Raw genomic sequence first — 26,892 nt, 5'->3', positions numbered from 1 at the left:
GAGAAAACATTATTTCTTGCACAGCCAAATACCTTGTTAATACGAGACATAAAACGGAGCAGCACAGAGAGAAAACAAAGCTGATTTGTAACGGGATTTTTCCCTTTCACAGCAAATTCTACAAGCTTAACTATATTTTCCATAATAAAAATGGACAAAAGAATCTCTGTAACTTGTTCTTAAATGACATTTTTGAATTAATTTTTACTGAAATGCTTTGCTGCAATTCTTTCATCCTTATAGGATAAATGCATTTCATTGTAACATCTTAGATAAAACAATTCTGCTTTAACATAAGTAAAATACTTCTACTCTTTCTAGAATGAAACACTGCTATGAAGTATGTCTGAAGGACATATTCTGGGTGTCACAAAGCAGATGTCCTGGTGGGACAACATCTCATGGGAAAATTACTGGTCAGTTCTGGCAAACAGCTTTGGGACGTTTCAGCTCCCTCCTGCACCGAAACCACCTGGGGCACATGGGGAAACCCCAAATTCCAAGTTGAAGTGCGGGTGGGCAAATATTGCTATTAAAATAGTCATGTTTAAGAATATGAAGGAAGAGCTGTCAGAGTAAGGAATTTTATTTGAGAGAGAGAGATTAAAAACTCAACAGCCTCATGTTTTATTTAGGGAGTTCAGCTGAGCGACCCGAGGACACTGGAACGCGGCTGCTCTCCCTTCCTCCAGCAGCTCTGCAGGACCCCAACAAGAAGAAGTTTAACCAGTGAAATATACGTCAGATATATTGAGGTTTCCATAACACTCTTCTTAGCAGCAAGTCTCACCCCAAACTCAAGAGTCTCAGCTCTTACCTACTTAAAGCTCCTTCCTACCCCTTCAGGTCACAAACACCATGGGAAGGGATGGAAACTCTTGGTCTTTGAAACTCCGGCTGTTAATTATGCACGGTTTATAAATGTCCTGCAGGCACCGACTCCTCACAAACATTACTTTTTTAATTAATCCGTTAACATCAAATGTCTCTTAGTTAGCTCTTAGAGTGTTTTATAGAGAAATAACCTCCATATATATATTAGGGTTTTTTAACAGCCACTTGATTGAACTTCTACATCATTTTTCACTTCTCTCATTTATTGTGCAATCAATTAATTTTGAATTCCTGCAAGGATAAGATCAATAGCTCTTGGTTTCTCTCTCAATTCTCCATTACACACACACACACACAAACAAACTGGTTTCGCACCCCTACCCCAAACCTTGAGGGCAGGAGGTTTCCTACTCCAAAGGTTTTGGATAAGTTCTCTAACATCTTTCCTCATCCAACAGACCCATCAAACATGGATAACATTCTCCAGGTGTTTTACAGATATACATTTTTTTACGTATTTTTGAATGCTGAAGGTGACAATGTCACAAGCTGAAATCCTCTTCGATGCACTACATGTGTTTCCTGCCATCAAAACCAGTTCATGAGCAGACCAGTTACCTTCACATGGATGCCGACTTCTCCTCCCTCCCAGACTCTTTGCATTTTAGCAAGCAGTGTTCTGCAGTACATTCACGGCAGAGTATCGAGAGCCTGTTGTCTGTGCCTTGACTTTGTTCACAGAAGGAAAAAGACTGGGCTACAAGGCCAACTTCTTCTGGTAGTTCTTCGTAGCATGCTGCAACATCTCATTAACACTCCTTGTCACATAAAGAAACGGCGATGTACATATCAGAGGAGCTTTACTGATGTTTGAAATTGCTTCCACTCATCTACTAACTGTGATAGTTTGTTGAACATCTTAGAAAAATCTTTAGGACAAACGTTCATTCATCAGAGCTTTCTATTAAAATATTTGCAGCAAATTCATAAACTTTCCTTCTAGCGAGAGAATGAGCTTCGGAACCAACACTGTCCCTGTGAACACTCTCCCAAAAGATGGGGGGGTTGGCTGGATCTAGTAGAGTTTGTGTAACATCATTGCAAAGTTCTCCAGGGCTCATAAAGCCCAAGTTTACACATTAGTTGGCTTGTGCGCCTTACAGCCTCTGCTGTAAGAAGCTACCAGTGTTGACTTCAAACAGTTTCCTTCATCTCAGTAAGCTTCAAAGTTTTTCAGCAGCTGAACACAGTTAAAGCCACCTCTCTCAAGATATGGTGACAGACACTGTGTCTCCTATTTGGGATGGGGAGGGGAGGGAGCATTCAACAAGTCTGGGCATAAATCTTCTAATCTATACCAGTGTAACGCCAGAGTTATTGATGATTTCAAAAAACAGTTTTCTTTTATCATCTGAAAGACTGATACGGTAGAAAAAAAAAAAAATCACTGTGCCTCATAAGGCTTCTTGAGGTGACTTGCCAAAAATCACTCACAGTAATATACCTGCAGAACAACAATGGCATTTACAAATCTTTATTTGCTGGCCTCACCCGATCTGGGACCCAGCTGGAATCACATCACAGTTTATGCCTGAATGAATGTCCAAATAAAGATCTTATGAAGTCTTTCATACTTCATTTATTTGTAATTGCCCCATAACCGTGGACTTGCATTAACCCAAACAAAAGCAGATTGAGCAGATCCTAGCGGAGAGCAGGGACACCCTGGAGGCGTTCTGAACGGCTTCCAGGGCTGATGCAACACCTGAAGAAGATGACAGGCACTGCACAGGCCTCCCACATTGCCATTATTTTTTTCTGTCAACAGGACAACCCGAGGAGACTCTGGATTTAAGTCCAGCACTTGAAAGATTCGAGCAAGTAAAAGCACAGAATACTTTGTATGAAAAACTACAAACAGTAGGAAGATGAGATGACACAGCAGAGGTGTCACATCTGCGAGATCTTTAACGAGATGTAGCAACAATTTCCCAATATTTTACACAGTTTCTTGTAAAACTAATGGTTCTGTGAAGCCTGTGTTAAGGATCCAACCAAGAAAGGCTGCACTAGGTTTGTCTACGGGTCCATGTAGCTCCATTCCCCATCTCTAACAGGAACTCCTTCATATATCCAGGGAAGTTTGGATATATGCAGCACCCAGTGGTACCTTGCTGCTTCTTCTCACCCAGAGGCTGCATTTTTGTGCTTAGATTAACACATGGGAACCACATAGCCCAGTGAGTTTCTGAAACTTTAGTTTCTTAAGTCACAGAATCACAGAATGTTAGGGATTGGAAGGGACCTCCAAGAGTTTAACATCATTTATGGAATTATAAAGCTGTGAACAAGGACAAAACAAAATAAATAATCTTGTATAGATGTCTTAGTGATGCTGTAGAAGCTGAACTTCGCTTAGAGGAACCAGAACTGGCACTCCATCGCATGTAGCCAAAAGGGACTCCTCACATCAGTCCTGTGCTGAAGCACACAGCTATCAGAGGTTCTTAAAGCACAAAGAACTTAAAAAATATGACTGTGATTACTTTCTTAAATCCAAAGTTACGCAGCCTCAAGCATAACCCAGATTCCACTGCATAGGTCCAAATCCCAAGATGTTTCCAAGCCAGTACTGTTCTTATGCTCCCTGGCAATAAATACAGCTCTGCTGGCACACCCAAGATTTATCTGCTAAAAAGCACAGGACAAAATAAAATATCAAAGACACTTATGAAATATCAGTGCTTTAAAGTTGTACATCCCAAATTCAGATTTACTCTGTTGCCCAGACTCCCTGGTGCCTGCAAATAGCAGCATGTATGTCTTGTTGTGAAACACCACTAATGCTATTTTCAGGCTGCATTTTGAGGTGTATGGTTCAGCACAAAAACTTGCATGTAATGAAGGGTTTAGGGATCTTTAAAAGTAGATTAGGAGCAGAATGTTTTGTTCTTTAAAAACAGAATGTTTGGGTTTTTAAAAACAGCTATCATCTTGAGTCAAGCTGAATATGAGATTTTTGTCCTTACAAAACGAGATTGTTGAATATGCCCTACACTCTGGGAGTTTATTTTATTTCACAAATGAAAAAAAACATAGCTGGTAGGTATGCTTTTGGTTTCTATGTGGGTAAAAAAGGAGTTACACCAGCTGTCCTAAGGAGAGGACCATTGATAGCAATATAATTTACATACAGTGTACTTATCCTGTTGATGACCCAGATGAAAAAAACCCTGACAATGAGGAACTGATGCACAGTTCATGAGTAAGGGAAAAAGATTCTGTATTGCTCTTAAGGCCCAAGAAGGAATAGAAAGCAAAGGCAATTTAAATAAAACTGCAACAAAAAAAGATGCATTTCCAAGGCAGAACATACACTATTCTGTGCAAAAAGGGAGTATTTGAAGCAAATTTACTTCAGATCAGCTTAAAATTATTTTTTCAAATGGGCATGTAATGTCCTATTGAGTTGTATTATGGGCTGATTCAGAGTTGAAAAGCACACACAAGATTAAGGAAGTGTCTGGAAGCAGCCCTGCTAGCAGAAGTATGTTTGATTAACACACCTTGTATGGCAGCACACATAATTAGGTCAGACTCAGCAACTTATGGCTTACCAGAGCTGTTCTTAACTTTCTAAACACGAAATAAAAATTTAGCATCGGGATGTGCAAAACCAGGTAATGGTACTGGAAGGACAGGTACATTCAGCAACTGCAGCAGGTGCGACCACTTCAACCAAGGGAAAAGACAGGAGGCGAACAGTCAAGTTCAGAGCCCCCCAAAACAGCATCCATCACCCTCCTGCAGGAACGTGACGAAAAATTCTGCTCCATCACCATGACAACTCGTGCTACATCATTGCCATAGTAACCAGCTGAACATTGTTAGCTTTTTACCACACGCACGGTGGCCAACAGGCCAACGAGGAGTAGCCACCACCACAGCCAGGCGCTCAGCTCTGTCCTGCCGCCAGTCCCACCCCAACCCATCTTTGTGGCTTCACCTGACCTCCGTCCACATTTCCCAGCCCCGCACCATGGGCTGAGCTCCTTGTTACCATCAGGCTCTCCAAAACCAAGTCCACGTCATGACAAGAGCACTAATTTAGTACATTTTCCTATTGCTTTCCCCCCCACCCGCTCAAGTGATTTATCAAGCTAAGATTAAATGTAAGCAGAAAATTTTCATCTTCCCTTTGAGTCACTGAAAATCTGTTCTATTAAACCAGTGCACCATGGGGTGTCTTTACACGCTGCATTTGCATCCCACGCACGCAGTCGCAATATCAGTTCAAAGGCACCGTCCTGTCCCCTGAAGAGCCACAATTTCAGCATCGTCATGGCAAAAGAATGTGTTTACTGTGCACCACCAAAACCCGTGTGATAGTCATTTTAACACGCCCGCTCAGGCCGGGCCGCTGCCTCCCTGGCAGAGTTGTCATGGTGTGCGGTGATGCAAAACAGCAGCAGGGGAAAGACACACTAACACTTCAGATCACATCAAAGCCGAAAAAAGTTCACGGCCAGATGATGTCTTTCATCCAGCTATCTTCTAACACGGAAGAAAGAAAAACAAACACAATTGTTACTGGGGTTTGACCCAGCGTGGGGGCAGAGGGTGAAGCGTGGGTGACGCACAAGCTTGGTGGTCAGCACAGAAGGATGTAGCGGGTTTGGAGCAGTTTGTGGTGGGGGGGTATCCTTCCTACGGCCCAGGGGCACCATCCCCACCTGGGCCCTGGGCACAGCAGGCCTGTGCCCCTGCCGAGCCTTGTGGATCAACCCTGTGTGCATCAATCATGCTGAAAGTGCCACAAAATCAGCTGTTGCTCCTCTTGGAGGACAAGTAGGAGAGGGCCAGGATCCTGCTGCCACCTTGGCCCTTGTATCCCCACCACCTTCCCTCCATTTCTTGCACCCATCCTCTGCCTCCCACAGCTTCTCCTTGAGGTTGATGCAGGACGCAGCATCAGTGAAACTCCTCAATTTCTGCACCAAAGGAGCACACCCGGCATTGTCTTATGAGGCTCGAGATGGCCTAAAGCAGCAGCAGCCCCAGTGCCTGAGCCACCCCGCTGGGGACCGGCCACCCAGCCCCTGCACCACCCTGTCCTTGCACCTTGGCCTCCACCACTCAGGCTTGGTATGGTCTACCTCGGCTCATATGGTGCACATAGCATATATGTCACATAGATATATAGTCATATAAAATATATATATATAACATTCATATAAAAATATAACATATGCTTATACCATATACATACACCATATACCATATATATTTCTAGCATCTATATATATATGCATATTCATATACCACAGTAACTCTGCCCACATTAGACTATCAAAACCCTTCTATTTTGCATTAGGCTTAAACCCCAGCCTGACCCTATATGGACTTTAACAGTCATTCAACCATACTGCACTGCCTTAGTAAAATATAAATTAGTTCTCCCACTGTTTAAGAAAAGAAAAAATAAACGAAGGAGGAAGGAAAAAACCTATCTTGCCTTTTCTAAAATGGAAAGCAATTTTAAATAAATGAGTAGTTTTCAACAGGAAAATAATAAGAGCTTTTTTACCTTTTTTTTTTTTTTGCAATTCAATAAAAAAGTCCCTCGCAAAGAAGATGAAACATCATTTTAGTATTCATATGTACATTAAAGTATCAAACTAGATACCTGCTATTGCTGTTTACAGCTGAAACAGAACTACATAAATCACCCAATCGGGAAAAAAGCCAACAAGACTCAAACAAACCTGACTAGAGCACTAAAACCCATCTCATGTTTATAAATGTGTAGGAGAGTATAAATTATTTTATCCTGGAAAGACAGAGCCCAAAATGACTTTTTTCTTTTTGTATTAATACCGCCCTCTAGTGGTAGTTTTTCTGCTTTACTGAAGCAAAAGGGTCGTTTTAACATACTGATTTTATGCATAAAGAAACGGTACAAAAATTGCAAATAGCAATTTGCTTACTTGCGCTCAATTTTACACCCACACATGCAGCCTCTGAATCTCTGCAGCTTTGGAAAGAGCCATACCTGGCTTGTTTCAAGCATAACAAGTGCCTAAGAAAATGCTACCACGAAAAGCATAAAATAATGAACTCCCTATAATGAACAGTTGCAGAATAACCTTCCAGATGGATAAGTTCCTCAGTGCTTGGTGAGCAAATTACACTCCAAAGTATGAGCCTTATGCTTTTAATATATTATTCTCTTATTAGCCCCCTGACGACTTTTTGGTTGACAGCTTTAAAGAGAGATGTGACGGTTCAGTCCCTGGACTTGGACCTCCTCTTGGACATGCTACAAACTGATCAGCAAGGTGGTGGGTTTGGTTTTTTTTTGATCGGTCTCTCACTATTTCAGTCAGAGACATCTAGACTTACCCAGCCATAATCTAGCAGACACCATTTCAACAAATCATCCCTAAGTAGAGATGTGCCTGAGGCACTCAAGTTATATTTAGATATCGAGACCCTTACGTGTTCAGGGATGAGTGGATCTGGGATATCAACTCAGTCTACAGGGAAATGGAAAGAAAAAAAAAAAAAGGTTAAATAGTCCCACTAGACTGGTTCAAGATTTAGGTCCATCTATTTTTATGTGTAATCGAGTAATGCACAACTTCAGAGATTTGCCTCCTGCTTTTCTCACTGGGTGGTGTAGTCAGCAGGTCAGCTGGCCTGAGGGAACCACTGCGTTAGGAAAACACAGCGTACAGAATTTTGGACTTCTCCAGGCAGACTCAACCTGCACAGAGACCTTAACTTCAGCATGGAAATGGCTGATCAACTACATCTCATTGCATTGAATTTGCAGGCAAAATGGTGTAGATACATTGCTTAGGAGGTTGGGGTGGGGACTTGATTCATCACACTAATTCCCCGCTTCTGTAACAATAAATGAGGAACAGGCTTTTCCCAAAAACCTATTACACAATGAAAAGTAATTACCCAGTTGGAAGTAATTTGCTCTTGCTCTCTTTGGACAGGGATGCACAAAGAGCAGGGGAAGATAGCTTTTACTCAGCTTACACGTTTTGCCTTCAGCAGAGCTCCAGGCACTTTACTCAGAGGTGAGCTATACAAAAAGGCTTCCACACCTAGAATGGGACTTAATTGGCCAACTTCATTAAATAGTTCTGAAATATTTGCAGTATCAGAACAAAAGCAGAAAGCTAAAGCACTTAGTGCTCCCAACCCCTCATCCAGCCCTCTGACAAGTGCTGGCATCTCTCAGGGTATGGACACCAAATTTACTTAGGGGAAAGGACATCTGTCACATGGGCTGCTGTGCTGCTGGGGGCAAAAGCAGCCTCAGCTGCCCCACTGCATGGCTAATCGAGCCCTTAGATAAAAAGTATGTTCTCATAATCCAAGTTTTCACCCTTTAACTGTTATATGTTCCTGGGCTTTTATCTCCAGGTGATATGCAGAGCCTCACACAGTCCCAGGCAGTCCTTGGAGATGCATCACTCCCCATATCCAAAGAACCAGAGCAAGTATGCTGGGAGGACACAACCCCAGGCTGCAGCAGCCACCCTGCTCCTGATGAAGGTGATGGTCCTTTCGCTACTGTTCACACAGTGGCCCAGTGATGACCGCACCCATCCAGAAAATAGGTAAGTTTCTTCTTTTCAGGCAGTTTAAGCTCTCATCCCCCATTTGAAAACAGAATGATCCTGTACGTGTCCTGGTGTTTAATGTAAACCCCTAGGAGCAGCTGAGGCTGTAGCACCCTCCAGCCAAATCTGGAAGTCACAGGCACCTGAGAGAGCAGGGAAATACCTGGAGGTTCTGCTGAACATCTGTGCAAACATGCAGGAGGGACACGCTGACTTGTATTCCCCTGGCCAAAACCAACATTGGATCTGGGTATGACTTTTTACTAAGTAAATGCTTAAAAGACCAACAGGTTATTGCATGCTCTGGGAGACAATGTTTCCTCTGCTTGTGTTCCCAGGGAGGACTAACTCCAAGACAAAATCAAAGACTGGGAATTCAGTTTAACACAGGCAACCCCGTCTCCCTTAGCATCTCTCGCTGGCCCTCATTTTCCCTCTGACCACATCATCCTTCACACAGGGCACTTAAAGGTCTTGGTTCAAGGTTGTGCGTCCTGGTATGGGGATCATGGTGATGCTGGCTCTTTATGGCTCTAACCTGAGGAATTTGACTTGCAGACACTAAAAAACATCCTAGCACTTTTGCAGCAAATTATGCATATGCCACAGAGCCAAAAATTTAGTGCTACTAAATATTTTATCTGATCAGCAGTGAGCTGCACAAATAAAGCACAACACTGCACCACTCTGAAGCTTCAGATGTTAGCTCGTAAAATCATACCAGCACATTCCAACTAATAATGGGATACAGCAAAGCCTATCTTAGTCATCTCTCCAAAACCAGATGCTTTGCCAGCATTATTGGTACCTCAAGATTGAACACTGCTGTCCTGGAAATAGCGTAGTTACTCTAAAGTAGTCACATAAAACAGCAGCTACCACAGGCAGGGTCTAGCACAGCTTTTGCAGGATATAAAATTTAAAGATTCCCACAAAAATAGGCCAGCAATGCAGAGGGGCCAACAAATCCCACCTGCTCACGGTCTGCCTGCATTACAGTCCTTTTGCATCTGTTTTCTCCCTGCCCATCTTTCCCAGAGCTGTCATCTGCCCCAGCCCATCTCATAGTGACTTGTCTCCTCCTGTTCTTTGCTATTCTTACCGCTGCCATGTACAGCCAGGGCACAGTCACGTCCCAGCTGCTAGGTGGAAAGCCCTGTTACCCTACCGCAGACACAGTAGCTGCAACACCAGGTTGAAAGTTAGGAGAGAACTGAAGTCAAACAGGCAAATCCTCCCAGAAAAGCCCCACAGCAATTACAAAAATCAGTCAGGCAATGTGTTGAAAGCACACATGCACAAGAGAGGAAAAGAAGCAGTTCCTGGAGGAAAACGACCGAGTACTTAAACAATTTCATGGCAAAAGAATCCATTACCTTTATCCTCCAAAGGAGACCTTTTATTTAAATCAGTCCTTCAACAGGAAAAAGAAATCAAAGTTCGATTCCATCTTGCATTTGACTTCTTTATTTTGTGTGCCTGGTCTGTGAAGCATGACACTATTGCTGTCCTTTGTCAGCATTCTTGTTTCCAGAGCACCTCCTGTTTTTCGCATAAGCAGCTCCTGCCTTTGCACAGTCGCAGCCCAAAGGCCATCCCAGCTGAGCAGCACCACAGTTGTCCCCAGGGGCAGGACACCCACTGCGCCTGAAGCTCAGGCAGAGCTCAACCAAATGAGCAGTGCTTGGTCTCAGCTGCGTCCACCCAGGCAGGGCTGGCTCACATCTCTGGGACTCTGAAAATGGGACTTCTGGAGAAAATAGTGCAGAAACACCAAAGTTTCAGCCAAGCTAGTTAGCTTAGTGCCAGCACTTCTGGAAGCAATCAGAGCTAAGCACAAGTCCAGGGCCAACCATGCTGTGTGACATGTCTTACAGCAAGATGAGGGGTTGCAGATACTGGAACAAAACACAGGACTTGAGGAATGTAGTGCATTGCTGATTTCCTTCAGCAAAGCTGGGTTACGAGAAGACTGAGACCCACTGCAGTAAAAAGGCAGCAGGCTGACCCGTGGCAGCAGGTGCTGTAGACTCCTGTGCAAGGAAGCCTCAGATAACTGATGTCAAACAAAGAACAACCACTAAGATGATGACAAGTGTCTCAAAAAGTTCATATGTGAAGAAGAGTGGACCAGCACAATAATTAACTGGAAGAATGCCATAGAATTATTTCTAACTATAGTGCAGACACTTTTTTAAGTGAATTAGATAAACACTGAGTGTTAATACTCAAATAGATACCAAGAATTTACATTACTTTTAGATCACTAAAACCTGAATATTATGTGAATTGTGCATATATTGCAGTCCTTTGTAGCACAATACAAAATACATTGATAGTTTCCCTTTCACAGAATCATTTTGGTTGGAAGAGACCCTCAAGATTCAGTCCAACCATAATCTAACTCTGGCACTAAACCATGTCCCTAAGAGCCTTGTCTATATGTCTTTTTAACACCTCCAGGGATGGTGACTCAACCACTTCCCTGGGCAGCCTGTTCCAGTGCTTCACAGCCCTTTCTGTGAATAATTTTTTTCCTAATGTTCAATCTGAACTTTACCTGGCACAACTTGAGGCCATTTCCTCTTGTCCTATCACTTGCTACTTGGGAGAAGAGACCAACACTTTCCATGCTATAACCTCCTTTCAGGTAGTTGTAAAGAGTGATAAGGCCTCCTCTCAGCCTCCTTTTCTCCAGGCTAAACAGCCCCAGCTTCCTCAGCCACTCCTCACAAGACTTGTGCTCCAGGCCCCTCACCAGCTTCATCACACTTCTCTGAACTCTCTCTGGCACCTCAATGTCTTTCCTATAGTGAGGAGCCCAAAACTGAACACAGGATTCAAGGCGGGGCCTCAGCAGTGCTGAGTACAGTGGGACAATCACCTCTCTTGTCCTGCTGGCCACACTATTCCTGATACAAGCCAGGATGCTGTTGGCCTTTTTGGCCACCTGGGAACACTGCTGGCTCATGTTCAGCCAGCTGTCGATCAGCACCCCCAGATGCCTTTCTGCCAGGCAGCTTTCCAGCCACTCTTCCCTGAGCCTGCAGCGCTGCCTGGGATTGTTGTGACCCAAGTGCAGGACCCAGCATTTGGCTTTATTAAACTTTGTACAATTGGCCTCAGCCCAATGATCCAGCCAGTCCAGATCCCTCTGTATGGCCTTCCTATCCTCCAGTAAATCAACACTCCCACCCTATTTGATGTCATCTGCAAACTTTCTGGGGGTGAACTCAATCCCCTTGTCCAGATCATTGATAAAGAGATTAAGCAGAACTGACCCAAATACTGAGCCCTGGGGAACAACACTCCTGACTGGACACCAACTGGATTTGGCTCCATTCACCACAACACCTTGGGCCAGGGCCTCCAGACAGTTCTTTACCCAGTGAAGGGTACGCCTGTCCAAGCCATGAGCTGCCAAAAAATTCTGGCTTTATGTCTTCGTGCAAAGGGGGAAGGAAAGATGTTTTATTCAAGAATTAAACCAAAACAAAACAAACCACATACACAAACACCACACACCACTGCATTTAAAAGAAAACAGCTTACAGGGCATAAATACAAAATATGTAAGATGTGTGAGAATACATTTGCTGTCAAATTCATATTCCCAGCAAAAGATACTAAATTAAATGCTCTGACAAAAAAATCCTCATGGACCCAAGTAAGTGATGAGGTATATGAAATTCGCTACAAGATCAGCTTCCACATTGCTATTCTAAGCAATCTGAGTGGGTAGCAAGAATACGAAATCTCAGCAGCTAATGTAAAAACTTTAAAATATGTCTGGAAGTGTTGGCTTTCATTATGTTATCATAAACAACTTTACATCTTGCATTCAGTCACTTACACAAGGCTTTTAAAGTACATTAGTATATTAAATTGGTGGAGAGGAAAAACTGGCTGGTGGGATATTGCCCAGTTCAGTAAAAAGTACATTTTTCCTCCGATTCTTAAAGAGACCGATCAAGATTTGAATATATTTTTTTCCAGTTACTGAGTTTCTGGTCAACTTTACTTACTCCACATATATGTTCTCCCCCTTAATTATGTGGGCTGTCATTACTGGCCTAGCCAATTTTACATTGTAGAGAACTCATTTGTCATTTAAAATATAAACTCCTCAAAGCATCATCTAAGGAATTGTGCTTTAAGTCTTCACTGGATTAACAAATCTGCAAATACTCATTCCTCACACACGCACACATCCCACACACACACTTAGTTTTTGGTCATAGTACACCTCAGCTCTGCAAAACTATTTTATACTGATTATTCTACTGCAGTTACCTCTTCAGCTTCATCTCTGCAGGTTTCATCCAAGCCACTTCCTACAGCCTGGATTTTCTACTCCCCACCTTGTGTTAATTTAAGGCTGAGATCTTACAAGGAAAGCCTCAGGGACAAGACTCCGAAACCCAGAGACAGCTCCACAAAGTTTGTCTCTCCAGCATCTAATTCTCTCCCATTGCCTCCCTTATCACACCATGGGAGAGAGATGGTTATAGGTCCTTTTGGTTCTTTATCTGCCTAAATACTCAGAAATTCTCACCCACAAGTCTGATGGCTCCTCTGGCCACTTCCTTAAAATCCTCTGGAGAAAACTGCAGCAAACAATCCCACCAGTGACAAGGGACAGAGTGCCTTCCCCATTCCCAGATACTGCTTGCCAAAAACAGCGGCAGGAACATGCAGCAAACCCCCAGATATGCTGAACAGAGTTGTCTCCTTTTCCTCTTCCCATAAAAACCATCAGGAACAGCCTCCAGCCATTTCAGTGTTTCAGCGAATAACAAAAGCTGCTGGTCTGCCCCAAAGTGCAGCAGATTTCTCTTTCACCTCTTCCAATATGCCCCCTGCCACTCAGAAACAAGACAGGAGTTTGTACCCACAAGCAGTCTCTTCCCCCAGCTTCCTCACCTCCTTCCCACAGATAACTAGTTGTGCTGGTTTGACTGAAAATGGGTTAATTTTCTTCATGCAGTGAGAAATATTTCTTCTCCATAGCTAGCACGCTCATCATTTGGACTTCGTTTGAGAACAGGAGATAACACAGAGCTAATGTTTTTAATTGCTTTGGTCTGAGAGCCAAGGACACTCTCAGCACTCTGCCCACAGGTGTGAGGCATCAAGGAAGGGAGGCATGGATGGGGCAGAGTTTGACTGACATCCAGACGGATCAATAAGAGAAGTCCATCCCGTTAGCATCATGCTGCATATTTAAGAAAAGTCAGGACCTTCCGGGTCACTGGTTCTTCTGCTCTTCTTTCTTTCTCTGGGATGCAGCCAGGGGAGTTTGGATCAGGAGTTTTAGTTCAGCCTTTTGCCATTTTGCAGAGGCCTGTGAGCCTTTCTGCCTTTTTCACCTTTCTTCTTTCCTTGGGACTAGGTGCTGTTTCCTGGGACTGGCTGCTCAGCACGTTCGTGAGGAATTGCCTTGAGTATCTTTTATTTCTGTTTTACATATATATTTACTAGTAGCATACCAGTATTTTGTTATTTTTTTAAACTGTGTTTATCTCAGTTCAAGTTTCTCCCTTCCCTTTTGATCCTCTGCCCTATTGTGGGGGTGGGGGAGGGGTGAGTGAGTGGCTCTCATGGTTGTATTGCTAGCTCAGGTTAAACCATGACACTAGTACAACGGGGAAATACCGCAGAGGCAGATAGATTTTGTGCAACACTTTTATTATGCTGCTGAAGACTGGGAATCAGTTCTGGTGACAGACTATTTTCTATTAATAAGGCTTAGGAAGCCAATAGTACAGTATTATTATGAGGTCACTGTCCCACATAGGGAAGCACACAAACTCTCTCAGTACTGTCATTTGCAACTTTGTCCTGTTACAAAGGCAATTCAAGCTGCCAAGAGTAGCACTGTTACAACCAGGTGCCCTTCAGCTCCTAGTATATTTGCAACTCTGTTATTTTCAGTGGCAAAGAGCAGTCTCTAAACTTTTGAGAGTGATACTGCAGTCAGTCTAAGACTTCATATGAAAGGCAGTAGCACAGATATCCACAACAGACTAACAGGTAATTATAGCAAAGCATGGAAGGCTCTCTTTGGCACAATGTGGAAGAGCTTACATCTGCAGAGCAGAACATGCTTATGTGATTGTAAAGAAATCAATACTTGCAGCAAGAGGCAAGACAAGTTACCATCACCTTTTGTAAGACAGAAAGGTAATCAGTAAAAGCCATGTCTGCAATGGTTATCTTTTATATTTCAGTCTTAACAGAAACTGACATTTTGATTTAAACTCCCTTTTAAAACAAACCTGATGATATTATACCTTACACAGTGTCAGCTAAGGATCTGTAATAACTTTACTACATTTGCATACATCATACAGTAGACTCATCAGTCCTCCTGAACTCCCATGAAAGTGCTTGCACAACTGCATAGTTAACAGACAGAGGAATCACACAATATAAGGCTACAGGTACAGCCATATGGACCCTTTTATTGTAGCTGGAAATATTGATTTCCAAAATAAAGCACTTTCAGGGTAACCAGAAAACATACCTTTTCTAAACCTGCAGCCTAGAAGTGGTAAAATTTTAGAATGAGGTAAACATACTGCATAGGCTATATATTTAAATTCAAATTTCAATAGTTATTTGGCTTAACGGTGAAATTACTTAAAACTGAACAGAAAGAGAAAACTATACCTATAAAAATCTGAAAACAAATCCAGATTGACCCTAATAGTAAATTAGAAAATAATTCATTTACAGAGGGCATTTCCTACTGCTTTTTTTTTTTTTTAAGTTACCCAGACAAAAGCACGATATGAAAAGAGCTTTGCTGATTTTCCCATGGAGCTGTTCCTTCTAGAATACCTGCTCAACCTCATCTTGTTTCCCTCAGTTAATCTGAGCCAAGACTGGTACTGGGCACATGCTGTCACAACAGCCCAGTGAATACTGGCCTTTCAGCCTATGCTGCAGCTTTTCTTGCCGCAAACAGCATTCTGGAGCAGTGACAAAGCTTTGACACAGGTGTTCAGAATAGACATGGGTGCTTAACAGAGTGTCAGAGACCTCAATTATCATTTTAAAATCATTTGAAAGCTAAGTTAGAATTAACAGTGGTGCCTTTCATGATTCTTGTGTTTTTATTTAAAATACATCCTTGCAGGTTTGTTTTTTTTTAATATTCCCTTATATCAGTGTTTAGTTCCCAGAAATCATTCCTGTCAGACAATGCAGTTTTCTGACAAGACAGTATCTTCCATCCTCACTACATTTTCAATAAACTCTGTAGCAGACAGTCAATGATCACACTAAGTTAAAGTGCATATATTCCTTTCTGATACAACAAAGTTGTGGACTGAAAAGATAAATCATACTGAAAATTGAAAACCACACACAAAAATCCTACTGTGGCCATTTAGCACCCCACAATGATGTTGTCCCACTGAGTACTGCCCAAAAATACTTTTCTTCAAGTGTCTGTTAGTTTAAAAAAAACTTATAACATTAAAAATAACAGTTCCTCTTTAATTAGACTCTGAGAATCATGAACTTATGTAATCTTTGAAAGCTACAGCTCCCCCAAGGCTGGCATACCGCCTTGATGACTTGTAAGTAGTTTGTATTCTACCCTTTGGATCCAGGCTTCAAGCTCGCAAAAGCTTTGGAGTTCTTAAGGGAATGTGAAATTTCATTGAGAAAAGAAATAAAATGATAGTCCCTTTCTGACTTCTTGGACTCAAAAATAACTACAATGGTAAAGTGAGGTTCGGGGCGAGTCAGAAAGTACGTGCTTTGGACTTTGTCATCGTAGAAGTGAACAACCTTCTCCAGACTGTTGAGGTCAGAGGTTCTGTCAGTCATAATCATGATTACATTGGGCCAGTGCATAACAGGCCTGTCACTGGGCAGAGACACCACTGCAGGGTACTGATCCACTCCTTTGGGGGCTTCCCTGTAAGAGTGGGGATGATGATAACCATGTCCCTGAAAACTCTCTGACCCACGATTGTCAAAAATCAAGGAAACATTGACGGCATCGTACTTCCGGATGAAGCTGGAAATTTTCCCAAAGTAATCAGGATTTGTTTTAGCAGTCAAAGTTTTCATTTCAGATGCTGTTGTTTGTCGACTGAGGGCCTCATGAAAATAAAAGCTAAACTTGGCAAGGAGAATGTTTTTGAGCTTCATCAGCCAGAGGAAGAGGTGTGGAGGTTGTACAGCCTTTTGAGACTGCCCTCCAAACAGATGCTTCTTGGTCTCTCGCTGTTTCTCAAAAATTTGGCCCCAAGTTTGTAGTTTTGTGTGAGCACTGTGCAAGTTGACCAGGGATGGAAGGAACTTCCACTCTGAGATCTGAGCCTGAGCCTTTAAAAGATGTGCAAGCACATCTACTTCCAGCTGGAAACTGCTTTCAAGAGGACTGAGGATTGGATGATGAAATCTAGAAAACATAACATTATTCAAGACATGAGAAGTGCTGTACACAACAGTAAAATAATCACATAGGATGTATTTGTTAATTCACAGACAGAACAAGCATCAAAGCAGAGTAACATGTAAACCAAAAGATAACCATGTTAATGTAAAAGAAAAAATATTTTAACATAATTAGAGCAAGTCTTTTAATGTATATACAGCACTTTGGATTTGACAAAAACACCTGTCAGACACTTCTCTATCAAAGCAAGGGAGTTATATTTGATCAGTTCAAAAACAACCACTGTTTATCTCGACCCACCAACTACTACAGCACCATTTCTCTTTAAATTGAGTTTTGTTCCAATTTAAAATCCCTTCTGGTGGCAAAATACATCTTGATAGTTCTGCAATAGCAGAACGACATTAAGTTAAATCAAAGGAAATATGTTATAAATTTGCTGTTCGTATAGGAAGCTGAGGAAGCCAAGCTTTTTTTTTTTTAATTCACAATAAAATTGTGATGAGAAATCAGTCAACAGAACCATGATTAACTGTATTAACCAACAAACCGGGTCTCAAACTTCAAACCTCAGTGTACTAAAAACTATGAAGAGGAAAAACATTTGGCAGGATTTCATCACATCACAACGAAGGCACGGTTCTCTCTCACTAAAAATTCAGGTCAAAATCAGCTTTCAATTTAACAGATTAAAAAAAAAATACACCTCATCTACCAAGTAGAAGTGCCACTCTACATCTTATTCACAGGGGTGATCCTACTATTAGAGCAAATCTCAATGAAATGGAACTTTATAGATCCATTCTATACCTTTCTCACTTTGTTTTCTCTAAATGTCAGGAAGTAGGACAGATCCAGCCTACCTTCCCTCTGTTCAGACTCAAATTACTTGTAAATGTATAACATCATAATCAATTGTCCTGGTTTTGTTAAAAACAAGTTTCTCTTTTAGTGAATTTGCCTGTCAGCTAAAGCCTTCATGTTAGCTGCATTTTCCTGGAGAACTCAACACATGTTTTGGTTAAACCTAGCAATGGAATGCAAACTTATTGATAAGCACGGATGGACATCTCGCAAGAGGGGCAACGAGAAACTGATGTCCGAGAGACAGACCAACGGTGTATAACATTCCATTCACGTGAATACTTCATATAAAGTGGGAGATCACGAGGATCTCTGCCCTTTTTTTTTTTTTTTCCCTTTTTCCTCATGGCTGACATTAGGAGAGGACCTTGCTGGTCGTCCCTGCGAACTGAGGCCTAGTGAGAGACTGAATCCAGCTCCGGTTGGCTACAGAGTCTAATCCAGGACTTTGGGTGCTGGCTCTGCAGTTGCTGAGACTTACAAGATTGGTTTTGTATATTTTGTATTATTTTCTCTATTCTTATTAGTAGCATTAGTAAAACATCTTTAACTTTTCCAACTCTCTTCTCTCTGCCCTTCTTTCCCTCCCGATTGCCTGTCCTGAGTGGGAAGGGGGGAGAGGGAGGGGCAAAAGGGGGAAGTTGTGGGGAGGGGAGGTTAACAATACATCTGCCAGGGTTTGATTGTCACCCCGCAATCCTAACCCTCGACATCAATAAATACATATTTAGTTCAAACTGTGCAAAACTGTTCCAGTTACAGAAGCTAAATACTTAACTTTAGAAATAATGAGTATTCAAAGACAGAGGTGGCCTTTTTAATAAATGTGTTCCCTAATAGGCATTTAGGACTCTTAAAGAGGCCTCCAACGAAGAACAACCAATAATTCAAAGACAAGACTTGATGAGGTTTCTGTTTAAGTAAAGACAGATGCATCCCCTCACTTCAGAAGAATATCGTGGATCTTGTTATTGCTTTAAAACAAATAAGTTTGTATTTAATCCTTTCAATCTTGAATAGATTATCTTCAGACAAAGTGAAACCAACTCCATTATTCCCCTCAGTTTCCAGGACATGGTACATTTAATCCATTTCAGAAATACTTAGTTCAAAACTGAAGCGCTTAATTATGTTGCGGACCAGAATAAAGAATGAGAACTTTAGGCTTTTCATCCCCCTTCCTTCACTATTTTCTCTTAGACTTTCTACCAGGCTCTTGCCAAAACATTAATTCTTAGGCTTGTGAAAACTGTCTCACAATTTTCACACTATTTTTAAGCATCTCTTTCTTTGACAACTGCAATACCTGTCTTGAAAGGATTTGCTATTAAGATGCAAGTCCAAATTTGTTTGAAGAAAATCAAATTATGAATATCATAAATCAGTTGATGCACCCCATTCTGCAAACAGGCGAGGCTGGGTGACCAGCCACGTTCTGTACACAGTACATGTCAGCAACCATCATGCCAACCCACTACAGCAGAGATCCAGGGATTACTGGCTGCTTTGGTGTGCTGAGAAGTCGAGAGTATATTTACATTTCTTTAAACAAACAAAAATCAATTAAAAATAATATTCCGCTAACAGTCAATATCATTTTTCCAATGGTTTTGGTATTCAGTAGAAAAACAGTTTTGTTGCCATATATGAGAAGAGTGAAAAAAACAAAACAAAACACACAATCCACAACATTATGCAACGTTATTTGTTCCAGCTAGTCCCATCAAGTGCACACTTAGCACAGTAGTTTCCATACACTTGCAGTCAGACCAAGAAGGTTATTCTTCAACATTAAAGCAATTAAAAAATTCATACTAATGCAGCACTGTCAAGCCTCCTAGATTAGTATTATAACGTATGTCTTCCCAATTCCACTCTGCTTCATGGCTCATAGCTATCTTCACATTTCACTGCACAGCAGGATTTGCTAAACTGTTTTAATTCAAAAATACACTTCTCAGCCACGGCTGAGAAGCTTGATATGGTTGCAAAGTAAACTAACAGGCTATGTACTCAGTGTATCTGCTGTAATTAAGTTTCATAACACAGAAGCTGACTGAGCTCAGTATCACATGAAACAGACAGGTTTTTCCAATATTTCAATAAGCCAGAGTGTTAAGAACTTAAAAACAGATTGGAAAATAGATTTTTCCCCGTAATCATTCTCTAAAGCAGAGGGATGACAGAATTTTGTTTTGCAGGCTATAAAGAAACCTCATTTTTTTACAAGTTTTTATTTCTTTCCATAGATCACACATGCGTGTGTGTATTTACAAAATGCCAGCTAGATTAATAACATTTAACACTTAAATAATTACATCAAAATAGGTTTACTAGTTACATATTCATTTTATACTAAGCTTATAAAGGATCCTGTTTCTGATGCCGTTTGAATTATTTCAGTTAACATCCTACCCAAACCAATAGTTCAAAAATTCTGGAAAAGTTGCTTGTCAAGATGCATTCAACGGAAAAACAGAGAGTCTAGTATTGGCTGTTTACAAGTCAGCAATAAGTAGTAACAAAATAGCTTTAGACTATTCAAGGATTGATTATTTTTCAGATACAGACAGTAAAATTTGATTGTTGACAGTCAGTTAATTCTGTCATTCCTTTACCAGTAAGCAGTTATTTGCCCTGCATTATCTGATCAGCTATTTTTAGATGTAAATTAAAGAAAACAAGGCCAGAACCTATCTACAGAACAGATACCATGTCTTAGCACAGTTGCCTAAAGTAATGGCACACATCCCCAACTACAACTGAGGAATATGTTCACAAAAGGAAAAGGCTGGGTAAGGATTAATTTCTTCAGCCTTTCACCTGGGAGTATCAACAAACTGTAAACCAGAAATGCCTTCCAGTCAGTACACATCAACCTAACAGCCCCCAGAAACTGATATGAAGAAACTATGGAAGGACTAAAGGAAAGGTGTCATTATCCTCACTTTTTTCAGAAATATTCTGTACATGACTGGGGAGAACCACCCAGTAGCTACTGAATTAGCTCTAACAGCATCTTAGAACATCTCCATCGCAGAGAGTGCTCATTAACCTAAAGCAAGATCATCAGTATTTTTCCCAGTGAGACATTATTTTTTTGAAAAAAGAGGTTGTCATAATGCCTTAGAAGTAGAGACACGTCACTGAAATGTATTTAAATAGGATAGTAAAGTATTTCATATATAACAGTCTCAAGACACTTTGTCAAAGTATCAGTTGCAGTTTTAAGATTTTTAACAGTGCTGTTGACTCAGCACATGCTCAGAACACATGGCGATGGTTTGCGTACAACCTAAATAAAGTTTTCAAAAAACCTATTACATATCTCTTTAATGTTTTTCACACCAAGGAAAAAAATATGTAAGTTTTGTTTTTCATCGGACTAACAGCCCATATATTGTAAGGGTTCACAAACCAAGAATTGCTTAAAAAATCACTAGTAAGATCATACAGGTTAGTTTTGATTTTCAAAAAAGCAAAATTATGTAGCAATTTGCTTAAGTTATTCCTAAAAAAAATAAGAGAGTCTGCTGCAGTGATCAGATTTCGCATGTCAGAAAGCAGCACTGAAGTATTTTAATTTTTCCTAGGTGTACCCTTCAAAAATCATAACTGAAAAAAATTAGAGCTCAGAATATTCTCCCCCAATGTCATCTTAGACACTATTTCACTCACAAATAATTTTTAAAATTCAACTACATTTGAAAGATACCTTGGATACCCTGTTTTTCTTGAAAATAAAGAGCTAAAAATTGAGTCTCTTGACAAGCACGCCAAATATATTTTTTTTTTAATATGCTACCACTTTCAAGGCTCACGTGTCTTAGGTGTGAAATACCCACCCCAGAGTCATCTAGAAACATCATTGGATTCTTCTAATAGGAATTATTAGATCTTAATTTCAAGAATGCATAACAGCAGGGACCAAAGACTCAGAGGTGTTCCTCCTACTGAGTCCAACACCTCTCAAAAGAAGTGATAACAGAGCACCATAAAACCATACTAGGTAGGCCAGATAGCGATGATGTACCTTTTAGAATTGAGCAGACATATATTCTAATCTAAAAGTAAAATTGCCACACAAATATCTGTTTTATTTATACTTTCATTTTACCAAAGTCCATATGAAATTAAGTCTTATTTCCTTTTGGCTCCTAATGAAAAAATGCAAGTCCTACACCTTTAAGAAGGAAAATTACTTCCTCTTTGCTGAATATGAACATGCGGAGTATTAAGGAATAGCAAAAATGGCTCCTAGAACATGATGAGAAGAAACACCTTCCCTTTTTTTGTTTTTCTTCTTCAGATGATTCATATTTTGAGACCTCACAGATCTGATGCTACTGACCGACATTCACTTCAGGCACAAATTCACGCAAGGGGCTGTGCCGCACAGCGGTTGTAGGACAGCAAAGTCTTTAGGCCCACTTTGAACCTCAACATCATTTATTACAGACCATATGTCTGAGTATTACTACCAGCAAATAAGCACTGACCTTGAGCTGTATTTCTTTAAGATGGATTCCAAAATGTTTACCAGTTCCTCAGAGTTAATGAACTTTTGGGTGCTGAGCGTGTACATTTTTTCATAGAAGTCAGCAATTTCCATCCGAGCCTGAACAAAAAAACAGAGCTGTTCAGACAGGTGAGAAAGCAGCTCTTCCAAGTGAGGAGCTGTTCCTCCTAGTGCATTGCGACCCGTTGCCACCACCTTCTTCAGCTCATTATGCAGAGATGTGTAGATGGTTCGGATGGAGTCCTTTCGGCTGAAGAATGACTGACCACCTGTTCAGATAAATATGGAGGTATTACCAAAATCCAGGGACAGCAAAGATAGACAGCAATACTGGAAAACTGTATATAACCACACTTGTTTTACACTAAGTGGTATTTGATCCCAGTATTTTTTTAATCAAGAAAAAAATGTCAATGTATTATTTTGCAAGTAACTGAATTACATGTAGTATAAACTCAGAAGCACTTTACATAATTTTATACAAGTTACACTTGCCCTAATTCATATTTCAGTAGCCAACGACTGCTGCAAAGCTTCTTCAACTCCCTTACATATGTCTTAGTTATGGTGTGACCTTTCAGAAAAGGGTTCAGTTCACTTTGCTACTATGATATATGACCTGGAAATACTGTTGTCTGCAGAAGTCAGAAAAATCAAGTCATCATGAAATTTTAATAGCCTTCACTGCTGTTAATAACTCTAGATCTTTTCAAGAGAATTCTCCCAACAATACTTCTTCAAACATGAAGCACTCAAATCTGCAAAGCAACCTTTAAATGGGAACCACATGACATTTGTGTGTAGAAATAAAACATTACAAGTCCCTACACAATCCTACTATAAATCCGAATTTAAAGGCAAAACAATCGCAATTTATCTCAGTGAGACCACAGTGCAGGTTAATCCACAACTAAAACTGGGGGGGGGGGGGGGAACTGTCAGTGCTTTTCTCTACCTGCTTAACACTATAAAGAAAAAAAAAAAAGTAGAGGGTCAAAGTAAAAAGTATTTAACTTTGGTGCTACCAAAAGACTGTACAAGGGTACTCCCCTTATTTCATCATTTCTATTTACAGATGGCCTTATGTGCTGCTGTGGCACTTAGGAGCTGCAACAGAGCAAGGATCATAAGGACTAAATCTACAGAACTTTTTTAAAAGAGATTTTGAATTTAGGTTCCATTTTGAAACTGTTTATAAATTTTGTAATGGTGGCTAGTCCTTTTCGCATCCATATTACCCATATAACGTTCAAAAGGGATCATAGGAATTTGAGGCAGGAAAGCAGATAATTTGTTATCATGGAGAAACAGCTACCTTCCTAAGCCAAAAGCTGTCCCCAGATCATGGGCAGGATGAATAATCATCTATTGACATTGTCCATTAAGTACATAAACAAAACTTTGTCCCTTCTCAATTTTGTTCTTCCTGCAAGCCACCAAATTCATTTTTTTTTAAGTCAGCCTTATACATAAGAGTTTTGTCTGTAAAGATCTTTTTATAAAATAGTTTCAAGTCACCACTCAAAAAACCAAAGCAGGTTTTTTAATGCTTTACTGCATTACACATCAGAGTCATATCCCTTGTTCCATTTTCCATGCCAGTCTGCAGTTCAAAGGGAAAATAAGCAACCTTGCTCAGAGGACAACATGATGATAGCTCATCCTGTGCCAGTTTGAGATTTTTCTATTCACATATTGAGATGATGAGAAGCAGACAAAATTGTGGCAAAAACCTCCTGAGATCCAGCAGTGTTTACATGAAAAACAATTTTTAAGAGGCTACCTCCTGCCCTCGGTACTTGCACAGGTACTCAACCACGTACAGCTCTAATATTAGGCCCTGGAACTGTGATGTGAAATGCTTCAGCCCTTTGGTCACCCCACTGAGTTCACCTTTGCCAGAACCTCAGCCAGAGCATCCCAGCACAGAAACACCTTTGACTAAATCTCGGGAACGGCAGGTAGATATGATAGTCTACCAGCCAATACAGAGATGCACCAATTTGCACAGCTACTGTGCCACCTGCACTCTTATTTATTCTTTAAAGGTGGCACAAATGGCACAGCCGATTTCTCACGGGACCCAGGGACACTTGCTGCCCCGTGTTTCAGACGCACAGACACGCACCTCACCGAGGCCAGGGTCCTCGGGTACCCAGCACTGCGCAACTGCCGGCTGACAGATCCCCTCACAGGCCTACAGCAGCCACCCCTTCCCTACCGCGCTGCCGACACCCCTGGAGCTAAATCCGGGGCGGGTGGTGAGCTGCCGCGGGCGCCCCAGCAGCGACCTCAGGCGCGGGCGAGAGGTGGCCCGGAGGGTGGCAGGGGACAAGGGGCTCGGGGAGAGGAGCCGGATCCCTCCCCCCGGGGCGCGGCGGTACCTAGCTTCTGGCCCAGGAAGGTCATGCTGTGGTAGGCCTTCTCGGCGGCGGCCAGGTGCGCCAGCCCGGCCAGCAGCGCCAACCAACTGGCCCCCGCGCTCTTGTTGGCCTCCCGCTCCTTCTCCACATTGTCCTTGGCCTTGTCGTAGGAGAAGATGCCCAGGTGGGAGAAGAAGGTCTCCAGCACGGCCTGCTCCACCGGCACCGGCGCGCCCAGCGGGATCGACTCGCCCATCCCGCCCGGCGGTGCCGCCGCCGCCTCCACAACGGCCGCTACTTCCGGGTCCGGCGCCGCGACCGCGTGAGGGAAGGAGCTCGCGCCGTCACTCCCCCACGCGCCCGTCGATGTCACGTGACAAGGGAGGCGGGGAGCAGGCTCGAGGCCACGTGATGGGCTGGGACGCACGGCCACTCCATAGAATCACAGAATGTCAGGGACTGGGAGGGACCTCGAAAGATCATCCAGTCCAATCCCCCTGCCGGAGCAGGAACACCTAGGTGAGGTTACACAGGAAGGTGTCCAGGCGGGTTTGAATGTCTCCGGAGTGGGAGACTCCACAACCTCCCTGTGCAGCCCGTTCCAGTGTTCTGTCACCCTCACTGCGAAGAAGTTTCTTCTCAAATTTAAGTGGAACCTCCTGTGTTCCAGTTTGTACCCATTGCCCCTTGTCTTATCATTGGTTGTCACCGAGAAGAGCCTGGCTCCATCCTTGTGACACCCTTTACATATTTATAAACATTAACGAAGTCACCCCTCAGCCTCCTCTTCTCCAAGCTAACTTGGCCTTGCCGTGGAGGTTCCATCAAGCACCATCCCTCGAGTGGACCAAAACCCCGAGCCCCAGCGGACACACAGCAGCCGTGTACAGTGACTGCTCCTGGGTCAGCCAGAGCCGTTGCACGCAGTTTGCAGGCTGGCTGCGCTGCTTCCTGTAGCCAGCTGTCCTCTACCCTGCTACTTCGTGGGTTTTTTTCTGCAACTTAAAACTGACACCCATTTTCACGGTGAACTTTCACTTGAAATGTCCCCAAATACCAGGTCTTACAGGTGACCTTATTCCCACCTTTCAGCATCAGCATGGCAGGATGCCCACAGGACCCACCAATGTTTCTGTTGCCCACTATTTTGTGTTTATGGTTTCCCTGCCCTTGCACCCAACTGGCTAAGCTGCAGCCTTGTCACTAAGTCACTTTAGAGATCATTAATTGCTTCAATTAATCCCCTTTTTTATTGATCGTGTTTCAGACAGACAAGCTCCTTGGATTGATTCACTGCAGAGGCACTGAGGAGCATCAAGCTGAGGCACAGGGCATGAGGCCATGGAAGGGGATGCAGTGTCAGCACTGCAGTCCTGGCTCTGCACAACAGCCACCCCCTTCACACTGAGCAAAGCTCTGGCTTGAGATCAACAGGGAGCTTCTCTCCTGCCTGATTTGCAGCTCTCCAGATACCCCAAAACTAAGATGTTACCAGTTTTCTCTGTGGATAGTGTCTACCTGCACTCACATCTGCATTTGTTTTAAAATTGACATCTAGACAAAACATGGTTACTACTTCATTAACTCTGGGCGAGACCCCTCTGCTAGTTCAACTAGCTGCCTACCTCATCCAGGAAACACTCAAAACATATTATGGTTTTAAAAAGGCACCATATGCAAAAAGATGTGAGAAGCAGTATTTTCAATTAACCTGAACTGTACAACATCTGCAGTGCATTTTTTTTTTTTACTGTGGCATTATATAGTAAATATGGTAGCCTAAAGATTGGGTCTGGTTATAAATACTAGTTTTCATCAGAACAATTAGTCTAATATCAAAGATAAGTCTCTCAAATCCTTCACCACTTTTAATTTCTAGGTGCAGGCACCTCTGTACATGTACATGAATTAATTCAGAATGGTGTGTAACATCCTTGAAAAGGTTCACGTTAGAACTGTAGTATTGGCTTTAAATGCTTAAAACCTGAAGTAGCTTAATGGAAGTTATAAGGTCTTCATTCTTACAGCTGACATTTGAGTTCCGCATGCACGAAATGCTGCCTTCTTCCTGAATCCAACTATATTTACTGAGCAAGCCTAGGAGACAAAATGAATGTAGGATTTTATAGCTGCTTGATAATAGACTTACTCTTACCTGGAAAGCTGGGACATTTGGGTAATTTAAGTTAGCACCTGAAACATACATCTGTGTCAAGGCAATCATAGCTGCTAGTAGTAGGCTGCCAATAGTTTACA

General features: G+C 42.0%; 1 protein-coding gene across 2 annotated transcripts; it reads right to left on the bottom strand.

The window, feature by feature from the left end:
* Nucleotides 1-14,145: 14,145 nt before the first annotated feature.
* Nucleotides 14,146-24,999, bottom strand: KICS2 (KICSTOR subunit 2). Of its 2 annotated transcripts, XM_065860028.2 has the most exons (4): nucleotides 24,658-24,999; nucleotides 22,469-22,542; nucleotides 22,254-22,390; nucleotides 14,146-16,893 (listed from the first exon to the last, which is right to left on the bottom strand). In XM_065860028.2, exons 1-4 carry the CDS (start codon nucleotides 24,890-24,892, stop codon nucleotides 16,077-16,079), a joined length of 1,263 nt encoding a protein of 420 aa, XP_065716100.1. In that variant the 5' UTR covers nucleotides 24,893-24,999; the 3' UTR covers nucleotides 14,146-16,076. The 2 variants fall into 2 exon arrangements, with proteins under 2 accessions (XP_065716100.1, XP_065716089.1); XM_065860017.2 differs by having other exon boundaries at nucleotides 22,254-22,542.
* Between the last annotated feature and the right edge of the window lie 1,893 nt (nucleotides 25,000-26,892).

Source organism: Patagioenas fasciata, chromosome 1 (assembly GCF_037038585.1).
Source record: "Patagioenas fasciata isolate bPatFas1 chromosome 1, bPatFas1.hap1, whole genome shotgun sequence".
Lineage (NCBI taxonomy): Eukaryota > Metazoa > Chordata > Aves > Columbiformes > Columbidae > Patagioenas > Patagioenas fasciata.
Note: the sequence above shows the minus strand (reverse complement) of the source record. Positions and strands in the feature narration are given on the sequence as shown.